General features: G+C 39.4%; 1 protein-coding gene across 1 annotated transcript in view; it reads right to left on the reverse strand.

The window, feature by feature from the left end:
* The window catches only part of fgd6 (FYVE, RhoGEF and PH domain containing 6), a 151,120-nt gene that overhangs the window by 48,264 nt on the left and 79,470 nt on the right, over positions 1–23,386 (reverse strand). Inside the window, exons 3-5 of the mRNA XM_039761247.1 lie at positions 19,242–19,374; positions 6,807–6,874; positions 6,684–6,714 (exon numbers count right to left, since the gene is read on the reverse strand). Coding sequence (XP_039617181.1) covers positions 6,684–6,714; positions 6,807–6,874; positions 19,242–19,374 — 232 coding nt within the window. The remainder of the gene's footprint in view (positions 1–6,683; positions 6,715–6,806; positions 6,875–19,241; positions 19,375–23,386) is intronic.

The raw sequence follows: 23,386 nt of genomic DNA on the forward strand, positions 1-23,386 counted from the left end.
TAGTTGCAGAACACACTCAAATGTTACACCATGTGTATATTTTCTAATGTGTTAACTTTAATTTATGACACTTAAGGACTTTCATATTGTTTAAAGTAAAACTAAAAGTTTCACTTTTTAGAGGGAAGAGGTATAAATTCCAGTAAACATTTTTTCCATATGGTCATTGATAAAGACCATCATTTCAAACAAACTCAAAGAAAAAAGAATGTGAGCAAGACTTTACCTCACTTTATTGCTCAGTCAGCACCAAATTCAATCCAAAGACACTTATTTTGTAAATTTTGTTTACAACAGTGGTTTCAAAAACAAAATGAAGTGGTTATTTATTTTCTTTAAATACGTTCTACTAAAATCAGAATGCAGATTGAGGCAGAACAGTTCAATCAAAAGGTAATTTACTTGCTGAAAAATGTATTTCTAAAAATGATCATGCAAAACTATAAGAACAGATTATATTCTGCCTCAAATATAAACTAGATTTCATATCAGACATCATTACATATTGGTGATGAGCTCTTTTTTCACTAACAATATCCAACATTCGAGGCCGCAATAAACTATTACAAAGTTCACTGTCAGTCTCAAAGCTAATTGAATATACTCCATACTGGGGAGTTTAATTTTCTCTAAATGCAATGTGTTCTACAATAGTACATTTGATCATTTCTGAAAATAGTAAAATGAAACTTTCTCTAAATACAGTCAGTGATTATTTTGCTGAAAAGTGTTTCTGTCATCATGTCAAAATTAAAAACATACTTTTTTATCACAATCAGACATTGAGGCACACATTTATTTCTAATCAAACCAAGATAAAAAGTACAAAACACATATGCTCCTCCATTTTAATGACTGCCTACTGGGTGAAATTAACTGTCTTAAACAATACAATTAGTTTTAAGAGAGTTATAAGAGATTAGTATTTCTAATACTTCTAAGTTAATTTTATTAAGTAAACATGCATATAGAACAAATTGTTTAGAAATTGTCACAAAATAATGCATTGTAAATGGTTTAATCAGGGAAGTTACAGATTCCAAGTACACTAATGTAAAATTAACCATCATGGCCTACAGGTATATGTGTGAGTATATATCATACAGTGGTGTGAAAAACTATTTGCCCCCTTCCTGATTTCTTATTCTTTTGCATGTTTGTCACACAAAATGTTTCTGATCATCAAACACATTTAACCATTAGTCAAATATAACACAAGTAAACACAAAATGCAGTTTTTAAATGATGGTTATTATTTTTATTATTATTTAGGGAGAAAAAAAAATCCAAACCTACATGGCCCTGTGTGAAAAAGTAATTGCCCCCTGAACCTAATAACTGGTTGGGCCACCCTTAGCAGCAATAACTGCAATCAAGCGTTTGCGATAACTTGCAATGAGTCTTTTACAGCGCTCTGGAGGAATTTTGGCCCACTCATCTTTGCAGAATTGTTGTAATTCAGCTTTATTTGAGGGTTTTCTAGCATGAACCGCCTTTTAAGGTCATGCCATAGCATCTCAATTGGATTCAGGTCAGGACTTTGACTAGGCCACTCCAAAGTCTTCACTTTGTTTTTCTTCAGCCATTCAGAGGTGGATTTGCTGGTGTGTTTTGGGTCATTGTCCTGTTGCAGCACCCAAGATCGCTTCAGCTTGAGTTGACGAACAGATGGCCGGACATTCTCCTTCAGGATTTTTTGGTAGACAGTAGAATTCATGGTTCCATCTATCACAGCAAGCCTTCCAGGTCCTGAAGCAGCAAAACAACCCCAGACCATCACACCACCATATTTACTGTTGGTATGATGTTCTTTTTCTGAAATGCTGTGTTCCTTTTACGCCAGATGTAACGGGACATTTGCCTTCCAAAAAGTTCAACTTTTGTCTCATCAGTCCACAAGGTATTTTCCCAAAAGTCTTGGCAATCATTGAGATGTTTCTTAGCAAAATTGAGACAAGCCCTAATGTTCTTTTGCTTAACAGTGGTTTGCGCCTTGAAAATCTGCCATGCAGGCCATTTTTGCCCAGTCTCTTTCTTATGGTGGAGTTGTGAACACTGACCTTAATTGAGGCAAGTGAGGCCTGCAGTTCTTTAGACATTGTCCTGGGGTCTTTTGTGACCTCTCGGATGAGTCGCGCTCTTGGGGTAATTTTGGTCGGCCGGCCACTCCTGGGAAGGTTCACCACTGTTCCATGTTTTTGCCATTTGTGGATAATGGCTCTCACTGTGGTTCGCTGGAGTCCCAAAGCTTTAGAAATGGCTTTATAACCTTTACCAGACTGATAGATCTCAATTACTTCTGTTCTCATTTGTTCCTGAATTTTTTTGGATCTTGGCATGATGTCTAGCTTTTGAGGTGCTTTTGGTCTACTTCTCTGTGTCAGGCAGCTCCTATTTAAGTGATTTCTTGATTGGAACAGGTGTGGCAGTAATCAGGCCTGGGGGTGGCTACGGAAATTGAACTCAGGTGTGATACACCACAGTTAGGTTATTTTTTAACAAGGGGGCAATTACTTTTTCACACAGGGCCATGTAGGTTTGGATTTTTTTTCTCCCTAAATAATAAAAGCCATCATTTAAAAACTGCATTTTGTGTTTACTCGTGTTATATTTGACTAATGGTTACATGTGTTTGATGATCAGAAACATTTTGTGTGACAAACATGCAAAAGAATAAGAAATCAGGAAGGGGGCAAATAGTTTTTCACACCACTGTATATATACTGTACATATATGCACATACACATATAGTGGTAGGGTTACACAGTATACCAGTAGTGGAAAAGTAACAAAACCCAAAATTAAAAAATGTACAATACCAGCATTTTGATATTTTTACCGGAAGTAAACATCAGGCTTTCTCTCAAAAGCTTTACCTATCCCTTATTGTTTCAAAGAGATTGTGACTTCGCAGGGACCCATTACTTTGCTATGGTGCTATGCACTTGGCTATGAAGTGTGATGCGTTGCCCCCTCCCCTACCCCTCCCCAATTGCTTCAATTCGGTGCATGATGTGGCACACCCTACAGGTGTCTACAAAGAGAGATGTGGTGGAAAGTGTGGTGTAGTCAAAAGTTCATGGGGGACCCAACTGTTTTGGAACCAATTGGGTACCGGTACAGTAGTACGAAAGCTGGCATCGATGCCGAAGTCACAATTTTAATACCTATCTAACACAGTACTGTATACAGTAATCCCTCGCTATATCGCGCTTTGACTTTCGCGGTTTCACTCTATCGCGGATTTTAAATGTAAGCACATCTAAATATATATCACAGATTTTTCGCTGGTTTGCGGATTTCTACAGACAGTGGGTCTTTTAATTTATGCTACACGCTTCCTCAGTTTGTTTGCCCTGTTAATTTCATACAAGGGACGCTATTGGCGGATGGCTTAGAAGCTACCCAATCAGAGCATGTATTACATATTAACTAAAACTCCTCAATGCTATAAGATATGCATCCCGCGCGGAGCTTGATTGTTTGCTTGTCTCTGCCTCTCTCTCACCCTCTCTGACATTCTCTACGCCTGACGGAGCGGGTGTGAGCAGAGGTGCTGTTTGCTTAAAAGATACTGACGCTCCTCTAAAAATGCTGCTTTATTGCGGTGCTCGGCATATTTAAAAGCACAAAAGCACACGTATTGATTTTTTGATTGTTGCTTTAATCTCGCTCTCTCTCTCCCTGACGTTCTCTGCGCCTGACGGAGGAGATGTGAGCAGAGGGGCTGTTTGCACAGAGGCTGTTTGCTTAGAAGATACTAACGCTCCTCTAAAAATGCCGCGGCAAACTTAAAAGCACAAGTATTGATTTTTTGATTGTTTGCTTTTCTTTGCGAGCTCTCTCTCTCTCCCTCTGAAATTCTCTGCTCCTGAAGAGAAGATCTATTTGCATTCTTTTAATTGTGAGAAAGAACTGTCATCTCTGTCTTGTCATAGAGGACAGTTTAAACTTTTGACTAAAGGGTGTTATTTCATGTCTAGAGGGCTCTAATAATGTTAACAGTGTGGGAGAGTTTATAAGGGCTTAAAATATATAAAAATAACTACACAAACATATGGTTTCTACTTCATGATTTTAGTCTATCGCGGGGGGTTCTGGAACGCAAACCCCGCGATCGAGGAGGGATTACTGTATAGTAAAAAGTAGGGCTGCAACAAAACGTTAGTTATTTCCACTCTCAAAAGAAAAAAAGGTAAGGTACGCAGAGCTATTCAGCCAAAATGTTTCCATATCACATACTCTGTGTATAAGAGATTGTGAATCAACTTCACCTTCAGGAGAGACAAGAGCAAGGCAACCCCTAAAAAGGGAATGGTTTTGGAGGTGGCAACAGGCAATTGTTCTCTCCTTATCCTGACTCTAGTTTTATGTTTTGTTGGTGTCCTTGTCATGACTGGTAGCATGAGGCGGTAACTGCAGCCAATTCAAGCTACACAAGTAGTCTAGCTTCCCCAGGATGGCACATCTTTGCAATAAGGTTTGATGTATCTACCAAGCACAGTCATAAGAAAATGGAGAAATTACCAGGAGATGGCCCGTTTCACAAGGAGAGCTGGACAGGGCCATAAAAGGGCATCAGCCCAGCAGCAGGACTAGTATCTGCTTCTTTGTGGGAGGAAGAACAGAAGGAGCACTATAAAAAGACCTTCAGCTGGCTACTGGTGTGCATGTTTCTGACCATAATGTCAGAAATAGACTCCATGAGGGTGGCAGGAGCGCCCCGACGACCTCTAGTGGGACCTGTGCTCACAGCCCATCACCCTGAAGCTTGATTGCCAATCGCCAGAGAGTACCACAATTGGCAGCTCTGCCATTGGCACCTTTTTTCTCTTCACTGAGCACATGTGACATACATGACAGAGTCTAGAAACGGTAACCTGACTGCTGTTAGGTAATGGGATGAAATCCACAGAGCCACTGATATACTTTATGCTGGTGCAGTGGGCCATGTGTTCCTCCTGGGGAAGGTCAATGCCTGGCCTCATCTGGAATGTGTAGGCAGTTTCTGGATGACGAAGGCATTGACGACATTGACTGGCCCACATGTTCCCCATTCATAAATGCAACTTAGAACCTCTGGGATGTTATGTATCTAGGAATATGACGTAGCCAAGTAGCGCCACAGACTGTCCAGGATGTCACTGATGCCCTGATCCAGGTCTGGCAGGAGGCTGACCAGGACATCATCTGTCCCATCAGGAGCATGCCCTGACATTAACTGGAGTGTATATAAGAATGTGGGAGTGATATACACTACTGAGTCACATTATATGTTGTTGTGATGAAATTCATGCAAGTTGGATCAGCCTGTGTTTTCAATCTTTGACTGATTTTCAGCGTGATGTTGAATCCAGTCCATCAAAGGTTTGGTGACTTTAGTTTCCACTAACAATTGTTACATCACTTTGTTCTCAAAGAAACACACAGTATTAGTAAAGATTTTCCAGAGGAATAGTTCGTTCACCGAGATCCAATGTCTTATTTAAGTGTTCCCTTTTTTGAGCAGTGACAGTATATACATATACACACACACAAACATACAGTATATAGATATATACAACTAGTCAAATGTTTTACAACACTCCTGTTTCTCCAATTTTTATTGAAATTTCAGCAGTTCAAGTCCAGTGAATAACCTGAAACAGTACAATGGTACGCAGTAAACGGCCAGAAGTTTAACAAAAGGTTTAGGTTACCTAAAAAAAACTACAAGAACAAGTAATGTGTTAACAGCTTATTGGCTTTCTGCAACAATGGAAATTAATTAAACCATAAAAACTGATGCAAACAATTCCTACAAGTGTCCCAACTTTTATTAATTACATACAAACCCTTTGTCTGCAGTGTATGTCTTTTTTTTGCAAAGAAAGACAAGGTCAATGACTACAGTTTCTAACGCCATCAAAAGGAACTTGTAATCTAAATGAAGCTCTGTCTTTGACACACCAGTTCTGGCACACCCAAAGTTGCAACAAAATCAAAAGAAAGGCTTCTGAGAGTCAACAGGTTGCATGGTGGGTCTCTCTCTCTATTTTATATATATATATATATATATATATATATATATATATATATATATATATATATATATATATATATATATATCTATATCGAACTCCTTAAAATGCCACAAAGACTCCTATAAATAACGGTCAAACGTTTTTTGTAGAATAAAACAAATTACTTTGTTTACAATAATGCAATAATTAAACACATTACAGAAAATAAAGCACATTTCTAAACTCAACCCCAGTGTTTTTCAAATTATCTCAAAAGAGAAAATAAAATAAAAAATGTAAACCACCATCAATTAGCTGCTAACAAAAAGTGTACTTTATGATCATTTTGCTATTCAAGCCATTTCATTACATTGCAACATTTTAAAATTATGCTTATTTGTGACAAAGAGAAATTTTTAAATAAAACAAATTTAAATTCTGCAAACACAGAAGATAAATATTATGCTACTATCCTCAGCTCTGCAATTTTTATTGTACAGAGAAAAGAACCTACAAATCAGGAGAATGATCTTTTGTATAAATATTTTCCACCTGAGTTTCGATGAATAGAAATGGGTGCTATAGCTTCAAAATGTAACTTAATTGCACAAAGCAACAAAACTCAAAAGTTATTAAGAAGGAAAAGGTGCCTGATGAAACAAATTATAAACATTTACTTACAATATGCAGAAGCTTTAGAACATCCACAAACCTGTTATGAAAACAGAAAAAAAAACACATTATGTATCTATTGAATGCTCAACAGAGATTCAGAATGGGTGTGCTAAGGGAAGAAATACTCACACTTTTTCTGAACTCATGATTTCCTTGGCAATGTGAACAACTTTTGTTTTTTTAATTCCAATTTCATTCTGGAAAAAGACAGTGCTTTTTTTAGAAAATATACAGCGTTATCTGACATAAAAGAGATAAACTCACAACATCACAATACACCATTTCTCAGTTCAAGTCTTTAAAAACAGTTTTACGACTAGCAGTATACTGTATTGTAACAGGGAAACATCCTCAAAAGAGCCATGCAAATAAACTACTAAGCTGATTACTTGTGCATCCTCCGTGGATGTCTTTTCTAAAGGACTGTGATATAAAGTATGACTCTAGATTTCAGCCTTGACAGGTTGTTAGCTGTTAGAAAAGAGGCCCACAGTGATGATATACAATATGCTTCCCGCGCGGTGCTTGATTGTTTGCTTGCTTGTCTCTGCCTCTCTCTCACCCTCTCTGACATTCTCTGCGCCTGACGGAGGGGGTGTGAGCAGAGGTGCTGTTTGCACAGAGGCTGTTTGCTTAAAAGATACTGACGTGACGCTCCTCTAAAAAATGCCGCTTTATTGCGGTGCTCGGCATATTTAAAAGCACAAAAGCACACGTATTGATTTTTGATTGTTGCTTTAATCTCGCTCTCTCTCTCTCTGACGTTCTCTGCGCCTGACGGAGGAGATGTGAGCAGAGGGGCTGTTTGCACAGAGGCTGTTTGCTTAGAAGATACTAACGCTCCTCTAAAAATGCTGCGGCAAACTTAAAAGCACAAGTATTGATTTTTTGATTGTTTGCTTTTCTTTGCGAGTGCTCGCGCTCTCTCTTAAATTCTCTTCTCCTGATGTAGACACTCCTTTGAAGAAAAGATATATTTGCATTCTTGTAATTGTGAGAAAGAACTGTCATCTCTGTCTTGTCATGGAGCACAGTTTAATATTTTGACTAAAGTGTGTTATTTCATGTCTAGAGGGTTCTAATAATGTTAACAGTGTGGGAGAGTTTATAAGGGCTTAAAATATATAAAAATAACTATACAAACATATGGTTTCTACTTCGCGGATTTTCATCTATCGCTGGGGGTTCTGGAACGCAACCCCCGCGACCGAGGAGGGATTACTGTACAATTATAAACTCATTTTTATTTTTTATCACCTCCTTTCATAATGCACATTGAGGTACTTCACAATGTACAATGTAAGTGATTTTCTATAAAGGGAAACAATAACGGTATTTAACTGGAAACAGTTCAATGAAAACGTATTACACACTCACATAATATGAATATCCACACCTTCCATTGCTTGGCAAAGGAAAAAAAAGAACTCTGTAAAACCATGGTAAGCACAGTTGTGGTTGCTGTTCATATACAGGTGCTGGTCATAAAATTAGAATATCATGACAAAGTTGATTTATTTCAGTAATTCCATTCAAGAAGTGAAACTTGTATATTAAATTCATTCAATACACACAGACTGATGTATTTCAAATGTTTATTTCTTTTAATTTTGATGATTATAACTGACAACTAATTAAAGTCCCAAATTTAGTATCTCAGAAAATTTGAATATTGTGAAAAGGTTCAAAATTGAAGACACCTGGTGCCATAATCTAATCAGCTAGACAACTCAAAACACCTGCAAAACCCTTTAAATGGTCTCTCAGTCTAGTTCTGTAGGCTACACAATCATGGGGAAGACTGCTGACTTGACAGTTGTCCAAAAGATGACCATTGACACCTTGCACAAGGAGGGAAACACACAAAAGGTCATAGCTAAAGAGGCTGGCTGTTCACAGAGCTCTGTGTCCAAGCACATTAATAGAGAGGCGAAGGGAAGGACAAGATGTTGTAGAAAAAAGTGTACAAGCAATAGGGATAACCGCACCCTGGAGAGGATTGTGAAACAAAACCCATTCAAAACTGTGGGGTAGATTCACAAAGAGTGGACTGCAGCTGGAGTCAGTGCTTCAAGAACCACCACGCACAGACGTATGTAAGACATGGGTTTCAGCTGTCGCATTCCTTGTGTCAAGCCACTCTTGAACAAGAGACAGCGGCAGAAGCATCTCGCCTGGGCTAAAGACAAAAAGGACTGGACTGCTGTTGAGTGGTCCAAAGTTATGTTCTCTGATGAAAGTAAATTTTGCATTTCCTTTGGAAATCAAGGTCCCGGAGTCTGGAGGAAGAGAGGAGAGGCACAGAATCCACGTTGCTTGAGGTCCAGTGTAAAGTTTCCACAGTCAGTGATGGTTTCGGGTGCCATGTCATCTGCTGGTGTTGGTCCATTGTGTTTTCTGAGGTCCAAGGTCAAAGCAGCCATCTACCAGGAAGTTTTAGAGCACTTCATGCTTCCTGCTGCTGACGAACTTTATGGAGATGCAGATTTCATTTTCCAACAGGACCTGGCACATGCACACAGTGCCAAAGCTACCAGTACCTGGTTGAAGGACTATGGTATCCCTGTTCTTGATTGGCCAGCAAACTAGCCTGACCTTAACCCCATAGATTTTCTATTGTGAAGAGGAAGATGTAATACGCCAGACCCAACATTTCAGAAGAGTTGAAGGCCACTATCAGGGCAACATGGGCTCTCATAACACCTGAGCAGTACCACAGACTGATCGACTCCATGCCAAATCGCATTGCTGCAGTAATCCAGGCCAAAGGAGTCCCAACTAAATATTGAGTGCTGTACATGCTCATACTTTTCATGTTAATACCTTTCAGTTGGCCAACATTTCTAAAAATCCTTTTTTTGCATTGGTCTTAATTGATATTCTAATTTTCCGAGATACTGAATTTGGGACTTTCATTAGTTGTCAGTTATAATCATCAAAATTAAAAGAAATAAACATTTGAAATACATCAGTCTGTGTGTAATGAATGAATCTAATATACAAGTTTCACTTTTTGAATGGAATTACTGAAATAAATCAACTTTGTCATGATATTCTAATTTTATGACCAGCACCTGTAAACTGGCCCTGAAAAATTCAACTACATTATATGGCATCAATTTAGACAACACATATACCGACAGCTGCCTCCCCTTTTTGTCATCTTATCTCCTGAGACTCTTTTACAGAAAATAAAAATTATTTCACAAATATTAACAGAATCAGGATAACCTTCACTTAAACTGTCTTTTAACAGCACTAATGGTGGACAAAGTTAGAACAGTATTAAGTTGTTTGTTAAAAAGTCACCCAACCTGCCCAAACTAAAATTGGATAGTTGGCTGCTACTTATTTGCACAATAATAGATGGTCTACTCCTTCCTAGAACAGGGACTAATAAATATTGAGAAAATCTAATTTCTGGATACTTTATTACAAAGAATAGATCAGTGATTGTGAAAGCTGGACTCTCTCCTTAAAATTCATTTATTTATGTTTCAAGACCACAATCAAACACATTTGCATTATAAGCCAAATTCCTTAGAGAATGTGGTGGGGTAGGTGTTGGTCCCATCCTAAAAAATGTACATTACTTTTACTTTTTAATTCACTAAGGATTCATATTGTTTATGTGTTGCTTCATACTCTGGTAACTGCAGAAGGATTTAAAAAAATTTGTCTAAGAAGAAACTGGAGGATAAGGTAGTCTCCAACATGTTAAAGTTATGACCATCATTAAGGCATGTAGTGGTTTAGGACTTGACACCACCGCCTGACAATAAGTTTGCCAAAGTTTCACATTAATCGCCAGTGAAATGTAGACAGACAGTGGTGTGAAAAACTATTTGCCCCCTTCCTGATTTCTTATTCTTTTGCATGTTTGTCACACAGAATGTTTCTGATCATCAAACACATTTAACCATTAGTCAAATATAACACAAGTAAACACAAAATGCAGTTTTTAAATGATGGCTTTTATTATTTAGGGAGAAAAAAAATCCAAACCTACATGGCCCTGTGTGAAAAAGTAATTGCCCCTTGTTAAAAATAACCTAACTGTGGTGTATCACACCTGAGTTCAATTTCCGTAGCCACCCCCAGGCCTGATTACTGCCACACCTGTTTCAATCAAGAAATCACTTCAATAGGAGCTGCCTGACAAAGAAAAGTAGACCAAAAGCACCTCAAAAGCTAGACATCATGCCAAGATCCAAAGAAATTCAGGAACAAATGAGAACAGAAGTAATTGAGATCTATCAGTCTGGTAAAGGTTATTAAGCCATTTCTAAAGCTTTGGGACTCCAGCGAACCACAGTGAGAGCCATTATCCGCAAATGGCAAAAACATGGAACAGTGGTGAACCTTCCCAGGAGTGGCCAGCCGACCAAAATTACCCCAAGAGCACAGAGATGACTCATCCGAGAGGTCACAAAAGACCCTAGGACAACATCTAAAGAACTGCAGGCCTCACTTGCCACAATTAAGGTCAGTGTTCACGACTCCACCATAAGAAAGAGACTGGGCAAAAACGGCCTGCATGGCAGATTTCCAAGACGCAAACCACTGTTAAGCAAAAGAACATTAGGGCTCGTCTCAAATTTGCTAAGAAACATCTCAATGATTGCCAAGACTTTTGGGAAAATACCTTGTGGACTGATGAGACAAAAGTTGAACTTTTTGGAAGGCAAATGCCCGTTACATCTGGCGTAAAAGGAACACAGCATTTCAGAAAAGAACATCATACCAACAGTAAAATATGGTGGTAGTAGTGTGATGGTCTGGGGTTGTTTTGCTGCTTCAGGACCTGGAAGGCTTGCTGTGATAGATGGAACCATGAATTCTACTGTCTACCAAAAAATCCTGAAGGATAATGTCCGGCCATCTGTTCGTCAACTCAAGCTGAAGCGATCTTGGGTGCTGCAACAGGACAATGACCCAAAACACACCAGCAAATCCACCTCTGAATGGCTGAAGAAAAACAAAATGAAGACTTTGGAGTCCTGACCTGAATCCAATTGAGATGCTATGGCATGACCTTAAAAAGGCGGTTCATGCTAGAAAACCCTCAAATAAAGCTGAATTACAACAATTCTGCAAAGATGAGTGGGCCAAAATTCCTCCAGAGCGCTGTAAAAGAATTATTGCAAGTTATCGCAAACGCTTGATTGCAGTTATTGCTGCTAAGGGTGGCCCAACCAGTTATTAGGTTCAGGGGGCAATTACTTTTTCACACAGGGCCATGTAGGTTTGGATTTTTTTCTCCCTAAATAATAAAAACCATCATTTAAAAACTGCATTTTGTGTTTACTTGTGTTATATTTGACTAATGGTTAAATGTGTTTGATGATCAGAAACATTTTGTGTGACAAACATGCAAAAGAATAAGAAATCAGGAAGGGGGCAAATAGTTTTTCACACCACTGTAGAAGTTTATCTCATTACTAATCATTTTTAAAATTGAATCCTTCTTTTAAGTGAAGTTTACAATTAGCATCTACTTCTGTGGTATGAATTCATATTATTATATATGCTGCTGTAAATCATTCAAGCAGTGAAATCATTTACAATGCCAAACATAGATATGACCTTCGCGCCTTGTTTACTGGACTCGGAGGTCAAGACACATTATTCTCATGTTCTACAATGCACAAGTGTGACTGCATTTCAAGATATTTAAATATTTCTGCTAGGCACACTACAAAAAAAGACATAATAGCATTTGATGCTGTGCAGAGAAAAGTAACCAAATATATCTTTTAGCAAAAGTATTTTTAGGAATGAATGAAGTTAAAATCCAAGAACCCTGTTAAGACTTTTGTATTAGAGAACCAGAAACATGTACTGTAGCTGTTTACATTAAATTCAGAACTCAAATTCAAACGGTAGTAGTTCATATTGTTATAATTTTCAGCACAACTTTGCTCATTTTGCTGAGCACTGAAAAGTCACATGGATGGCATCGTACCCTGTTGAATGCCTGCAAGCATGAAAGAAAGGGATTGCTAATTATTCTATGTCTTAGGTTTATGTAGCTGATGGATGTTTTATTCTTTGGAGGTGGGGATTCAAATGTGCAGTATGCGTTTTTATATTTGTTACAAGGTTGCCTTTCTTTTTTTCCCCCATTCATGCCCTCTGGCTATTCTGGATGGGAAGGGGGCCATAAAGTGGACTGTCACATGCAGCTGATTCTGTCTATTTCTGTTTGCCTTTTCACCATTGAGTCACATCATTGTCACAAGCCAAATTTAAAAGACAGTTTCCAGGTAGAGTGGTGCCAACTGGGACTAAAGGTAAATTGATTAGTTGAACAGCAAAAAGAAAAACTATGGCACAGTGCTGGCAGCTGTTATTAAAATGTAAATGGTTGATTTTATTTAACAATTCACTTAACAGGGTTCTTAAGTGATGAATATTTACAGTGAAAAAATTCTAGTATTTAAAAATACAAAACAAGTCTCAGGAATACATACAAGCAGGTAACACAACCGGAAAAACACACATAAAAATAACCCTCCACTGTGTCACTCTCAAAAATTAAATAATAAAAAAAAATAAAAACAACTTTTCTCTGCACAAGGATTCTTACGCGGCTAATAACAAAAGTTGGGGTAAAACTTCAGTCATCATTATTATTATTAGCCCATTAATAATAATGCTCCCAGCCAAAATAATCAGGAGTCTAACCTGGCACACAGGAGACTTCTATTTTGCAGCCGGTCTCTTAACCACACTGCTTTTTCAACTGGCTGGCTCTGCTCCCAAGAAGTGCTCTTCATTAGATTGATCGACCCTGACTAATGCCATCACCATGTTTAAGGGCTGCAACCTTCCTCCTCCTATCACAGCACTAGGCATTAGGAGTCAACAACTTTACAAGGGGAAAACTGACCAAACTCAATAACTCTATGCAGTACTACAGCCCTTAGATTAACACACAAGACACATACATGTTCACAAAATGAAACAAACTAAATCACCCAGACCACGTGACTAATAAACCAAAATAAAAACTGAAATACTACACACGCCTGTGTTTTAGTCTCACTAATGTGTGCTTTGTTTGCAAGGGACATTAAAAATGTTTCCTCTTTTAGAATTCCTTTATTAAGAATTTCAAAAACAAATTACAAGCACTTTTCTACCTAGTCACCTTCCTTTGTGATGCAAGTTTTCCAGCGTCGTACCAACTTTTTAATGCCCTATTACTACTCCTCCCGCCTTCACCATTTCCAATGAAAATATAAAAGTGCGGAAACTTTTTGAACATCCCTCGTAAAAAGCAACAATATGTGAACATAATTGTATTTATATGTTCTCATTATGCACATCTTTGGAGCATGTGAAATAAAAGGCACCAGTGAGAAAGAACACATTTTACCTGTGTCTGTCAGAGCTCTGCGACGATGTGCATTAGGGGTCCATGGCAGTGCGAGAGTTTTTTTTTTTTTTTTTTTTAAAGTTGAAAACAGTGCTAGGTGCGTACGGTAGCATAGCTGAGTGACTCCAGGGCGTTGTTGAAAAAATTGACTGATTGCACATTCACATGCAGATATGTCAGTTCAGCGGATTTTCTCATTAGTGCTCTGGGATTGTAATCAAGGCACATACATGCACAATATAATAAAAGTGCCTAAGGAGACATATCCTGAAAATTAAGGTAGAAAAAAAAGAGAGAATGAGAAAGAAATGCCAGGAGCTGAAATTGAAGGGGACAAAAAAGCAAAGAAAGAAAGTTGGGGTGAAGGCAGAGCTGGTGCAGCAGAGAAGAGGCTTAGCAGTCAGAGAAGACGTCCCATACAGAGCAGTGGCATTCTGGGTGTAGGGATGCTCTTACTGAATGCTGCAGAGAAGCATGGTTGTCTCATGGAAAGCAAGGGATTGTTGTGTAGAAGTGGGAAGGGCTCGTGGGGACCCCATAGATGCCAAGGGATGGCGATGGGGACATGAGCCAGTTAAATGTTTGATCGCATTTGTCAGAGGGTGTCTCCATCTTCTAAGACCACCACGAAGGCCAGCAAACACAGATTTGGAAAGATGCACTGAAACTCATGGTTTTTAAAAGGCCTCGTACTAACTGTGATTTAACCTGGGTTTTAACTTGCTTTTTGATTACATTCATTGTGATTTTAACCTCTACCGGACCAGTTTTAATGGATTTATTAGAGAGAGAGAGCGTGAGATAGATAGATAAGATAGATAAGATAGATAGATTAGATAGAGATACCTTATTAACCCCCAAGGTGAAATTCACATACTCCAGCAGCAGCATACTGATAAAACAATATTAATTAAATGAAATTGCAGTGAAAGTTAAAAAATGCAAAGTGGAGAGTGCAAGGCAGGTATAACAGTCAATAACATTGTATAATGTTAACGTTTACCCTCCTGGGCGGAATTGAAGAGTCGCATAGTGTGGGGGAGGAACGATCTCCTCAGTCTGTCAGTGGAGCAGGACAGTGCCAGCAGTCTGTTGCTGAAGCTGCTCCTCTGTCTGGAGATGATACTGTTCAGTGGATGCAGTGGATTCTCCATGATTGACAGGAGCTTGCTCAGCGCCTGACGCTACGCCACAGATGTCAAACTGTCCAGCTCCATGCCTACAATAGAGCCTGCCTTCCTCACCAGTTTGTCCAGGCGTGAGGCATTCCTCTTCTTTATGCTGCCTCCCCAGAAAACCACCACAAAGAAGAGGGCGCTCATCACAACTGTCTGATAGAACATCTGCAGCATCTTATTGCAGATGTTGAAGGACGCCAGCCTTCTAAGGAAGTATAGTCGGCTCTGCCCTCTTTTGCACAGAGTATCAGTATTGGCAGTCCAGTCCAATTTATTGTCCAGCTGCACTCCCAGATATTTATAGGTCTGCACTTTCTGCACACAGTAACCTCTGATGATGACGGGGGTCCATAAGGGGCCTGCTCTTTGGTTTGCTGGTGTTCAGTTGTAGGTGGTTTAAGTCGCACCATTTAACAAAGTCCTTGATTAGGTTCCTATACTCCTCATCCTGTCCACTCCTGATACAGCCCACAATAGCAGTGTCGTCAGCGAACTTTTGCACGTGGCAGGACTTCCAAGTTGTATTGGAAGTTCGATGTATATAGGCTGAACAGGACTGGAGAAAGCACAGTTCCCTGCGGCGCTCCTGTGCTGCTGACCACAATGTTATACCTGCAGTTCCCAAGATGCACATGCTGAGGTCTGTCTGTAAGATCGTTCACGATCCATGCCACCAGGTATGAATCTACTCCCATCTCTGTCAACTTATCCCTAAGGAGCAGAGGTTTAATGGTGTTGAAGGCGCTAGAGAAGTCCAGAAACATAATTCTTACAACACCACTGCCAAATGGGAGAGGGATTGGTGATGATGGCATCCTTCACTCCCACCTTCTCCTGGTATGCAAACTGCAGCGGGTTAAGTGCGTGGCTGAACTGTGGCCTCAGGTGGTGAAGCAGCAGCCGCTCCATGGTCTTTATCACATGTGACGTCAGGGCGACAGCCCAGAAGTCATTCAGCTCACCAGAACGTGATAGCTTTGGGACTGGGAAGATGCAAGATGTTTTCCAAAGCCTTGGGACCCTTCCATGTTCCAGGCTCAGGTTGAAGATGCGCTGTAGAGGACTCCCCAGCTCCAACACACCGGCCTTCAACAGTCATAGCGATCCTCCATCTGGACCTACTGCTTTGCTGGCACAAAGTCTCCTCAGCTTTCTGCTTACCTGGGCTTCTGTAATTGTGGGTGGGGGGAAACTCTCTCCTATGCTGGTATCAGCAGAAGGATGGGTGGAGGATGCAGTACTCTGAGGTGAGAGTGGGTTAGGGTGGTCAAACCTGCTAAAAAAGTTGTTCATCAGGTTTGCTTTCTCCCTGTCTCTCTCGATGGAGGCACCCCGCTTCGAGCTGCAGCCAGTGATGATCTTCATCCCATCCCACACTTCCTTCATGCCGTTATTCTGCAACTTATGCTCCAGTTTTCTCCTGTACTGCTCCTTCGCTGCCCTGAGCTGGACTCAGAGTTCCTTCTGCATGCGCTTGAGCTCATGCTGATCACCACATTTAAAAGCCTTTTTCTTCTGGTTCAAAAGGCCCTTGATGTCACTTGCAATCCATGGCTTGTTGTTAGCATAGCAACATACTGTTCTTACTGGAACTACAATGTCCATACAGAAGTTGACGTAGTCAGTAGTGCAGTCAACAACCTCCTCATTGTTCTCACTATGTGACCCCTGCAGGATATCCCAGTCTGTAGTTCCAAAGCAGTCTCTCAGAGCCTGCTCTGCCTCAGGGGATCACTTCCTGAATGAGCGTGTGGTTGTAGGTAGCTCCCTCACTCTTGGTTTGTAGTGAGGCTGAAGCAGAACCAGGTTATGATCTGCTTTCCCAAGCGCAGGCAGCGGGGTGGCACTTTATGCATCCTTAACGTTTGCATACAGTAGGTCAATAATACTATTTCCCTGGGTGTTACAATCCACAAACTGGGAGAAGGCAGATATTTTGTCCAGTGTCACATGATTAAAATCTTCAGAGATTAGCACAAGCGCCTCGGGGTGCTGTGTTTGTAGTTTAGCAACAGCGGAATAGATGATGTCACATACTATCTCCACATCCGCGTGAGGAGGGATGTAAACAATAACAACAATGACGTGTCCAAACTCTCTGGGCAAGTAATAGGGACACAGACTTACGGCCAACAGTTCGATGTCCCTGTAAACAAGTGGAGATTTTGACGTTTATATGTCCAGGGTTGCACCACCTTGTGTTCACATTGAGAGCGAGCCCTCCTCCTTTCCGCTTCCCACAGGTATTTGCGTCTCTGTCCGCTCTAATTGTGCTAAACCCAGGTAGCTCTACGTTAATATCTGGGATGCTAGTTGTTAGCCACGTTTCACAAAAACACAACAAACTGCATTCTCTGTAGGTCCTGACATTTTTCACCAGTGCAGCCAGTTCATTGATCTTATTTGGTAGTGAGTTCACATTTCCCAGGATCACAAAAGGAACCAAAGGCTTGTATCGCAGCTTCCTCGCTAGCCGCTTAGCCTTTAGCTTAGCGCCAGCTCTGCTGCCACGATACCGCCTTCGTACCTCATCAGGTAAATAGGGAACCACACCGGTACGGGCCTTTGTTCTCAGTGCTAGAAGTTGACTACCTGAATAGACGAGTCTCAGCATGTAAAAATCCATGTCCAAGTAGTAAAAAGTGTCCAGGAAATGAGTCCACATAAAAGAAAGTGGTAGGAGTGATCAGATAAATAAGAGAAAAAGGTAGAAAGATAAAGGCGTACACAGAGCTGCTGGAAAGGCGGCCACTCACGGCGGCGCCTAACTACTTTCTGCACTGCACTTTTGAACACGGTTTATTGTGTTGAAAATACAAGGCACTTTTGCACCTGTGCCTTATTTTAACATGTCCTCATTCACCCACACCCATCAGGAACTATGGCTACCGATGACCTGGATTCAAGAAAAAACATGCCCGCTGTGGGTAACCTGTACATCACAAGGTTGCGTTGTTATATTACTAGATTTAACTCAGTTTTGCAAATTTAATTTGTAAGATCAAATTGCAATTTGACAATTACACTATACTGAAATCTTGTTTTCTCTGTAAGTTATGTAGTTATAGAAGATGTTGGGGCTTAGGTGTTAACTATTTTTTTTAATTGAATTGAAGATCTACCTCTCCCCTTCATTCACTCGTCAAGAATCCTGTCTTTAGTTTGAAAAGTGACTCTCATTAGACTCATTGAGACTCATTCACTCTCTTCCCATTTATGATGTGCACTGATCAATCTGGAAGTATATATTTAACAATTTAGCAAAAAGTTTTGTCTTGCATGTTTTGTGCATACAATTAAATAATTGACAAGTGAATTATGCAACGCAGGTATTGAGAGTTTTTCTTTTGTTCCTCCTCTTATCTGTGCATGTTTTTCATGTAATTTACCCTTGTACAGCATTGGTCACTATTGGCTTCTATTATATCATAAACTTTTTTCTCTCCATTCTGTATGAAAATATGAGATTCAAATATTTTCTCAGACTCCATGCGTGGGGTAAATAACATATTAAAATACATTTTTGGGTGGAGTATTCCTTTAAAAAAGGATGCCTTTTAACAACAGTTTTTGCTTTTTAATTTAGTTGTGAGTTTGGTATAAAATAATATCTGCCTTTAATGAAGCAATGGAAAGTCAAGCAAAGTGACACCTTTTATTGGCTAAATGAACAGATTACAATATCCCTTCTTCAGACAGTTGCTTCAAAAGCTTGAATATTGTAATGTTTAGTTAGCTAATAAACTGTGTCATTTTGCTTGACTTTTCATTGCATCCATAAGAGCCAACAAGGTACAACACCCTGCCCTTTAATGATGAATGCAAAAACAATCCTTAAAAATGCACACATATTTTACAGTTGTTACAGTATAAGGTAGATATGCATTATCAAAAATTCTATACCAAAACCACAAACTCTCAAATAGAAAAGAAAATTTCACAGACAATGATCATTTTAAAAACAATCAAAGGCAATTATGGGAGTGGAAATTCTAAAATATGCACCTCTTTGCAATTCAGCAGATCAAACTCTCCTTTGCTGGATGATGAGCTGGAATCGTCTTCATCCGAGGTAGTTGAGATTTCTTCATCATCAGAATGTAGATTGTCCACTTTGCAGTCATGGTCTTGTGTGGGACTACAGATAAAAAATAATAAAGAAAAAGAGAAAATCTCTGTCACTTTACTACCTTTAATAAAATGCTTGCTTTATTTTTTATTAACGGACGTTACTCTGATTATAGTTACTGGCCAGTCTGACATCTGACTTATAGTTGCATTAAATGTATGAAAAGAATAGTGGTAAGTCCTATAAGCAACTACATGAGGGGAAAAAAAAAAAAACATGTTCCTGGTTGTAACAATATTTAAAATAAAAGCCTCACTCTTCTGTTACTACAGTCAGTGTTCAATTTTGCCAATCATTTTTATGGGCGAAAAACATTACTTTTGCATTTTATTTTGTGAAACCTTTAAAGTTCTCCATTATTTGTTTCAGTATCCCTTGCATACAGGTACTAAGTTGTTAAAGCTGGTATCATTACAGTTTAGTATTGGTCCAACACTAGTATGGGAAGCATAATGCAGAAAATAAGACATTCTGGTACATCACAATTATTGAGGCCACTGTACTTCTGGGATCACTCAAAGCTTTATATAGGATTTTATACCCCTCGTCCTGATCTATGCTTCTCCAATCTGATCGCATAGATCTATAGCAAGATCCTTGGACTTCATGGCTTGGTTTTTTTCCTGACATGCTGTTATATATATATATAAGAATTTAAGACTAAATATAAGGTCTATTTAATGTTACAAATAATTGCATTGAATGTGTGATGTGCCTGCACCTTGGTATTAAGGGGCACGTTACTGCTGGAACTTGTTACACACATAAAATGATGGAAGTTTGATAATTGCTGCATTTGTGTCTGTCTTTATTAATATACTAGTATACTGTTGGTTTAAGTGTAAAAACACAACACATGCAGTATGAATATTGGGACTATATAAATACTTGTGTGACTTTATAAACTATGTCCAAAAAATTCAGTTTGCAAGAAGAACACTTTAATCAAATTCTAGACACATTTCAATGACAGTTAAAGCAAACAAGATGTACCTGACCACAATTTAGAGTGCCAACGCGAAGGGCCTGAATACTTATATTAAGATTTCAGTTTTTGATTTAATAAAAAATAAATAAATAAAAATTGGAAACCTTTCTGAAAATATGTTTTCTCTTTGTTACTATGGGTTATTAAGTGTAGAGTGATTGGCAAAAATGGAAAATTTATCCATTTAAAATTAAATCAACAGTATAAAATGTACAGGTAGTGAAAGGGTCCGAATACTTCCTAAATCCATTGTATATGCATACTTGTAAAGCCTATATGATTAACAAACACACACACACTACTGTATATCTGCCATGCTCAAGGCACAATTGTGATGTATGGCCTGTGCTGCTGTGCCGATTTTAAATAAATGTGTAGGTGCAGGCTTAAAGCAGGTGCAAGGCTGCATAAGTGTATTTTGCTCTGCAGTTAGCAGATGCACTGGTTGGCCTTGCCACATTCACATGCAGAGGTGGACAGATCAATCAGGAGCCTCCATGCTGCCACAGAGGGAGTTGCTTCTCTCACCTGCACCCAATTAGGTAGCAGATTTAAAAAGAGACTGCACAGGTCAGAGGGGGAGAAGAAAGGAAGGAACATATCAAAAGAAAAATGGTATCAGAGGTTAAAGGGAGAATCAAAAGCAAGAAAGGTGAAGACCTGTGAGAGCAGTCTCGTTAAGGATGAGCTAGCCAGCTAGAGAGAAAAAGCAGCACGATCTAGGGCCTCACGAAGAAGCAATTGAGTTGTGTTCCAGGGATTGGTTCACTCCACTTAATAAATGTGTGGAGTGGGTGCGAGCATGGCGGAGTCCTCCTCAGGGATCCAAAGTACAACTACGGTTGTGTGAAGTAAGACAGGAGGTGGATCAACCTCAGACGGTCTGGCAAGAGCTATGTGGGCGGCTAAGATGGAGGTTGGGTGATGAAGTTCACAGCTGTTAACATTCTCCCCAGCTGAGCAAGCAAAGGGTTAGCCAGGCAAACGAAGGTAGAGTTGTGCCGGACTTGTTTGACTGTACAGTAAGGACCTAATGACTGTGTGTTTAAACCTCAGCTTTTAATGGATTTACTTATTACAACTTTTTATGTCCACTAGCACCTTCATTTTATTGGATTACTAGAAAAATACCCGCGCTTTGCAGAGGAGAAGTAGTGTGTTAAAGAAGTAATGAGAAAGAAAAGGAAACATTTTAAAAATAACATAACATGACTGACAATGTATGTTAAAGAAGTTATGAAAAAAAAAAAGGAAACATTTTAAAAATAACGTATTATGATTGTCAAAGAAATTGTTTTCTGTATTTGGCAGCAGCGTTACAAAGTTGTTTCCATCTAGCTGCATCAGAAAATGTACAACGTCTGACACGCCTCCTTTTTACTGTTTTCTCACAGTTGGATTGCAGCTGTCATAATCGGTTTGAGTGTAAATATACAGTGGGATGCAAAAGTTTGGGCAACTTTGATAATAATCATTATTTTCCTGTATAAATCGTTGGTTGTTACGATAAAAAATGTCAGTTAAATATATCATATAGGAGACACACACAGTGATATTTGAGAAATGAAATGAAGTTTATTGGATTTACAGAAAGTGTGCAATAATTGTTCAAACAAAATCAGGCAGGTGCATAAATTTGGGCACCACAAAAAAGAAATGAAATCAATATTTAGTAGATACGCCTTTTGCAGAAATTACAGCCTCTAAACACTTCCTGTAGGTTCCAATGAGAGTCTGGATTGTGGTTGAAGGTATTTTGGACCATTCCTCTTTACAAAACATCTCTAGTTCATTCAGGTTTGATGGCATCTGAGCATGGACAGCTCTTTTTAACTCACACCACAGATTTTCATTTATATTCAGGTCTGGGGACTGAGATGGCCATTCCAGAACGTTGTACTTGTTCCTCTGCATGAATGCCTTAGTGGATTTTGAGCAGTGTTTCGGGTAGTTGTCTTGTTGAAAGATTCAGCCCCAGCGCAGCTTCAGCTTTGTCACCGATTCCTGGACATTGGTCTCCAGAATCTGCTGATACTGAGTGGAATCCTTGCGTCCCTCAACTTTGACAAGATTCCCAGTCCCTGCACTGGCCACACAGCCCCACAGCATGATGGAACCACCACCATATTTTACTGTAGGTAGCAGGTGTTTTCTTGGAATGCTGTGTTCTTTTTCCTCCATGCATAACGCCCCTTGTTATGCCCAAATAACTCAATTTTAGTTTCATCAGTCCACAGCACCTTATTCCAAAATGAAGCTGGCTTGTCCAAATGTGCTTGAGCATAACTCAAGTGGCTCTGTTTGTGCTGTGGGTGGAGAAAAGGCTTCCTCTGCATCACTCTCGCATACAGCATCTCCTTGTGTAAAGTGGGTCGAATGGTTAAACGATGCACAGTGACTCCATCTGCTGCAAGATGATGTTGTAGGTCTTTGGTGCTGGTCTGTGGGTTGACTCTGACTGTTCTCACCATTCGTCGCTTCTGTCTATCCGAAATCTTTCTTGGTCTGCCACTTTGAGCCTTAACTTGAACTGAGCCTGTGGTCTTCCATTTCTTCAATATGCTCCTAACTGTGGAAACAGACAGCTTAAATCTCTGGGACTGCTTTCTGTATCCTTCCCCTAAACCATGATGGTGAACAATCTTTGTCTTCAGGTCAATTGAGAGTTGTTTTGTGACCCCCATGTTGCTACATTTCAGAGAAAATTAAAGGAGGAGGGAAACTTACAATTGACCCCCTTAAATGCTCTTTCTCATTATAGGATTCACCTGTGTATGTAGGTCAGGGGTCACTGAGCTTACCAAGCCAATTTGAGTTCCAATAATTAGTTCTAAAAGTTTTGGAATCAATAAAATGACAACGGTGCCCAAATTTATGCACCTGCCTGATTTTGTTTGAACAATTATTGCACACTTTCTGTAAATCCAATAAACTTCATTTCACTTCTCAAATATCACTGTGTGTGTCTCCTATATGATATATTTAACTGACATTTTTTATCGTAACAACCAACGATTTATACAGGAAAACAAT

This window comes from Polypterus senegalus, chromosome 8 (genome assembly GCF_016835505.1).
Source record: "Polypterus senegalus isolate Bchr_013 chromosome 8, ASM1683550v1, whole genome shotgun sequence".
NCBI classification, from domain to species: domain Eukaryota; kingdom Metazoa; phylum Chordata; class Cladistia; order Polypteriformes; family Polypteridae; genus Polypterus; species Polypterus senegalus.